This window comes from Propithecus coquereli, unplaced genomic scaffold (assembly GCF_000956105.1).
Source record: "Propithecus coquereli isolate 6110/MARCELLA unplaced genomic scaffold, Pcoq_1.0 Scaffold3, whole genome shotgun sequence".
Lineage (NCBI taxonomy): Eukaryota > Metazoa > Chordata > Mammalia > Primates > Indriidae > Propithecus > Propithecus coquereli.
In genome coordinates, this window is record NW_012148618.1 from 21,059,606 (window position 1) to 21,065,111 (window position 5,506).

General features: G+C 37.6%; 1 protein-coding gene across 1 annotated transcript in view; it reads left to right on the plus strand.

Moving 5' to 3' along the window:
* Window positions 1-5,506, plus strand: part of USP8 (ubiquitin specific peptidase 8) — an 82,628-nt gene that overhangs the window by 64,509 nt on the left and 12,613 nt on the right. Inside the window, exon 11 of the mRNA XM_012649153.1 lies at window positions 3,553-4,137. Coding sequence (XP_012504607.1) covers window positions 3,553-4,137 — 585 coding nt within the window. The remainder of the gene's footprint in view (window positions 1-3,552; window positions 4,138-5,506) is intronic.

Consider the following 5,506-nt stretch of genomic DNA (forward strand, 5'->3'; position numbering starts at 1 on the left):
AAAAATAATAATAGTAATCATTCAAAAGTTATTAAATAACCAGGATGTTACAATAAAAAAAATTGCAGTTTTTTTTCCTTCATTAGGTTTTATTTGAAGATTTACTAATAATTCCCCTATGCATTCCCCAACAAGATTTTTTAGCATTCATTTTTAATTTTTTCCCCAGAGATAATTTAAAACAGTATTTCACATTTGAGGTGGATGACATTTGATTTGTGAAGCAGCCTATGAGTAGAAAATTTGGTAATTTTTTTGTTATAAAATGAGGTCATTCATTTCTTCTTTTTTTTTGAGGTCTTTTAATATTGCAGATTAAATCTTAAGACTAAATAGAATTTGCTTAACCTTTTCTTAAAATGTAAATTTAAGAAATTCTAAAAAGAACTTATGTTATTGCATGTCCTTTTAATTTAACATATTTCAACCCTAATCCTTTTCTGTCTCAACATGACTTTCTGAGGTGTGTATAGTTTATCAAACATGTTTTGAAGATCTTTGATATGAAAGACAGAATGAAAGTTTACAAATATAAGATGTGGATTCTTCTTATATTTAGAAGGAGAGCCGTGTACAAAATCAACCATAGTGTGAGGCAGAATATCATAATTGCTTTACTAGTCACTGGAACACAGAGCAAGGAGAAAAACTCTAGCCGAGAGGATCAGGGAGGTCTTCATGGAGGAGGTAGTATTTTATCTTGTTTTTAAGAGTAGGATTTGTGCATGGAAGAAACAAATAGAAAATCCTATGACTAAAGGCATAGGGCTTATGTTGGGGCAGGGAGCAGTTTTGGTGCCTGTAGGCATTGGTCTCTGTTGGCAAGAGGAGAATGTGATAGTAGGTAAGATTGGAGGGATGGACAAGAGTCTTCAAGAGAGACTTGGCTCAAATTTGAATTTTATTCTGTAGGCACAGGGAGCCATTGAAGAGTTTTAATCTTAAAAGTACCATGATCATAGCTGTGCTTTGAAGATTAGGGAAAAATGGATTGATCTACCAAAATGTGAATGGAAACATTTATTTTGGTTCCTGCTCCATCTTTTATTGTTAATGTCATCCCAATAGTGGTGGTTCTTCCTCCTTCATTCTCAAATACATGTAGAGAAGAAGAAGAGGAAATAGACTTTTTTTTAAAGAGACAGTGTCTCACTTTGTCACCCATATGATCTATAAAAGCATAGAGACTGTGCCTGACACATAGTCAATAAATATGGTGCTGAGGGAACAAATAAAGCATTCCCGGACAACTTCATAAGGAATAAGATACTAATTTGTTTCCTTCAAGTTGAAAGAACTACCTAAATTCCTGACTTAATGAGTTAATTACCTTAGTTTAACAGCATATTAATCCAACACCATTGGAGTGTAGGCTAGAGCGCAGTGGTACAGTCGTAGTTCACTGTAACCTCGAACTCCTGGGCTCAAATGATCCTCCAGCGTCAGCCTTCCAAGTAACTAGGACTATGGGCATACACTATCACACGCAGCCAGATTTTAAACATTTCTTGTGGAGACCGAGTCTCACTGTGTTGTCCAGGATGGTCTTGAACTCCTGGCCTCAAGTGATCCTTCCCCCTCAGTCTCCCAAAGTGCTGGGATTGCAGGCACAAGCCACTGCACCAGGCCAGATTTTTTTTTTTTTTTTTTTTTTTTTTTAGTGAAAAGACAGATAAGTGAAGAGGAAAGTAATGATTTTTTTTATCCTACACTAACTTCTTCCTCCTTTGTTTTCTAGTGGAAAAATATAAAATTGACTTTGCAAGAACACTATGTAGGTTGTTACTGGCAGATGTTCTTATAAGTTCTTACTTTTGTTTCAGTACACAATATTCTCAAGAAATGATGTTACAGTCACTTCTCACAATGGTATAGTTAATCTCCTGTTAAAATGATAAACTTTCTCAATTTAAAGAAACCAATTAGTATGTTATCTCTTAGGAAGTTGTTAGGGAACATCTTATTTGTTCTCTTAGGAACATATTTATTGACTGTGTGTTAGGCACAGTCTCTACCCTTTTAGAGCTTATATTCTAGGAAGAAAGAAAGATTTTAAATAATTATTTAATTAGAATCCCAATAGGTGCTATAAGCATAGGAAAAGAATAAGGTATTATGAGAGCATGTGTCAGGGGACTTGGCTAGTTCTAGGAATCAGGGAAGTATTTTCTAAGGGAGAGATATTTGAGTCAAGACCTAATGTTGTGGGCATTATCTAGATGAACAGCTGATATAAAGGCCTGACTTGGGAGGGAGCACAGCATCTTCGAAGAATTTTTTTTTTTAAATGGCAAGTATGGCTGGTATATGGAGTAATAAGATTAGAGAGGTAAGATCACACACTCAGATTAGATGTAATCTGAGTACAGAGGGTGGCAATTAAAACAGGATTTTTTTTTTTTTTGAGACAGAGTCTCACTGTGTTGTCCTGGCTAGAGTGCCGTGGCGTCATCCTAGCTCACAGCAACCTCAAACTCCCGGGCTCAAGCAATCCTCCTGCCTCAGCCTCCCAAGTAGCTGGGACTACAGGCATGTGCCACCATGCCCGGCTAATTTTTTCTATATATTTTTAGTTGTCCAATTAATTTCTTTCTATTTTTGGTAGAGAAAGCGTCTCGCTCTTGCTCAGGCTGGTCTCGAACTCCTGAGCTCAAACAATCCGCCCGCCTCGGCCTCCCAGAGAGCTAGGATTACAGGCGTGAGCCACCGCGCCTGGCCTAAAACAGGATTTTTTTTTCTTTTCTTTTCTTTCTTTTTTTAGAGATGGGTTCTCTCTAGATTGCTCAGGCTGGTCTCAAACTCCTGGCCCTCAAGTGATCCTCCTGCCTTGGCCTCTCAGAGTGCTAGGATTACAGGAATGAGCCACTGTGCCTGGCCTAAAATAGGGTTTTAAGCAGGGGAGGAACATGATCAGATTTGTTTTAAAATGAATACTCTGACTATAATGTGGAGAAATGGATTAGAAAGGAGGTAAGAAAAGAGATGAGCAACTAGTTGGAAGGTATGCTGTTGTCCTGGTGACAGAGGATGTTGACGTGGACTTGGCTGGTGACAGCGGAGATGGAGGGACAGATACAGGAGGAAACTCATCAAATTGCAGAAGGGAGGGGAAGAACATATCATGGAATACCCTGGTTTCTGGCTTGTGCAGCTATTTGGAGAGTGGTTACATCCATGAGATAAGGACCATGTTTGTGGGGGGAAATACTGAATTCAATTTTGGTCATATTGGGTTTGAGGTGTATGTGTTGACACTCATATGGAAGTAGGTAGTTGGATACATGGAAGTGGAACTTAAGTCTAGGTATGCCCAGGTCTAGGTTTCATGTTTTAGAATGAAGACCTTAGTAACTCTTTCGTATACAGAACACATCAGGTTGAATTAAAGTGTTGAATCAAGAGGAAGTGCCATTGGAAGTGCCTTCTCCCATTTAAGTACTACCTTGTGAGAAATCTTGACATTGAATAAATTACAAATAGCTGTTCTAGCAGATGTTGTCTCCACAAAGTGATAGTTCTTGTGTTATGTTTACTTCGGTTTTGTTGCTCTAGATTGATCGTACGAAAAAACCGGCAGTCAAATTGCCTGACGATCATAGAGTAAAATCTGAAAGTACAGATCATGAGCAGCAGTCTCCTCAGAATGGAAAAGTTGTTCCTGATCGTTCCACCAAGCCTGTGGTTCCCTCTTCCACTGTCATGTTAACAGATGAAGAAAAAGCCCGTATTCATGCAGAAACTGTTCTTCTAATGGAGAAAAACAAACAAGAAAAAGAACTTCGGGAAAGGCAGCAAGAGGAACAGAAAGAGAAACTGAGGAAGGAAGAACAAGAACAACAAGCCAGAAAGAAACAAGAACCTGAAGAAAATGAAATCGCAGAGAAGCAACAAAAAGCAAAAGAAGAAATGGAAAAGAAAGAAGGCGAACAGGCTAAGAAAGAAGATAAAGAAACCTCAGCAAAGAGGGGCAAAGAAATAACAGGAGTAAAAAGACAAAGTAAAAGTGAACATGAAACTTCTGATGCCAAGAAATCTGTGGACGATAGGGGGAAAAGGTGTCCAACCCCAGAAGTGCAGAAAAGGTCAACAGGAGATGTGCCCCATGCATCTGTGACAGGGGATTCAAGTTCAGGCAAGGTAAGCTGAAAGAAAAACAGTATAGATTAAAGTGGAGTGAAATCAAGTGTATGTAAGAAGATGATAACACCAGTGGCATTCCATAAACAGGGCAGGCATTTTGAGTAGGTTTTTCAGGGGTGATAGAGTGTAACGATCCATCCACCTTTGCTCACCTACTCTCCTTTGAGGCAGTGACATTTATGAAATGATTGGTTGGCACTAGAATTGCTTTTTGTGTCTATGAGATAAATAGCTACATTCTCCCACCTCAGCCTCCCAAAGTGCTGGGATTGCAGACATGAGCCACTGTGCCCAGCCTACATTCTTCATTTTAATGTTTGATGTATGATCTTCAGAAAAGTGGAATGAAATATAATCTTTCAGTAGGGAGGAGTTAGGTGCCATTATTTGTATGATAGAGTTTCTGTCTGGGTAGAATATGTCCAAAATCAGTGACATCTAGATGGCCCAACATTTATCTTTGCATATAATGATTTTTTTGGTCAGATCTATGTCATTTTGTTTCTTCATCTATTCAGATAATATTAGCAATAACTCAATTAATGTTGCCCTTTTTCTGCCTTTGGCCACACACCAAAAATTCATTCCCATAATTTTGGAGGACATTTCTCCTTGATACTCTTTTTCAATTTAATAATATCATGCTTTTCTTTTTTTCTCCATTATGCAATTGACAATGCCTTTTCCTTTCGAACACTAAACTAGTTTTTATAATAGCGGAAGGAGTTCTAGTCCTTTTTACATATATGTAAATGGAAAAACAGTTTTTGGTAGTATGAAAATGACCTGTGATGGAGGGTGAAATACCGTCTCTATAGGAATGTCAGTTTCTATACTTCTCAAGCAGCAGTTCACGCATGTTACCAAAATTAACAATTCATATTAAAGCCACACTTATCCAGGGAACACTTATCTGGTAACCTCTACTATCAAAAATACAACTCTGATGCAAAAACCTTCTAAACACCCAAAATTGGGGAAATGGAGCCCATGTACTAAAACTCTCTAACTTTATTCATAGGAGAATCAGAGCTTGTGAGCTCTTATTTAAGATACCATTTATATATTATTCATTGAATAGCTACTATGTGCTATTTACTCTTAATGGTAACCCCATAAGATATTTAATTTAGAAGTGAAACTGAAGCTTAATGGTTAAGTATTTGCCTAAGATCATGTAGTGAGATTCCACTGCCACTTCCTATCCATCTTGGCTATATTAGAGGCATGCAGTCTTTAGCATTCATTCATATTCGTGAGGTCATTTAATATAGGTACCAATATCCCTATACATCTAAGTAAAATTAAGATTGCATTCCCTGTATGCTCCTTTAAAAAGCTGAGAAATATGTAATTTATTCTAGAA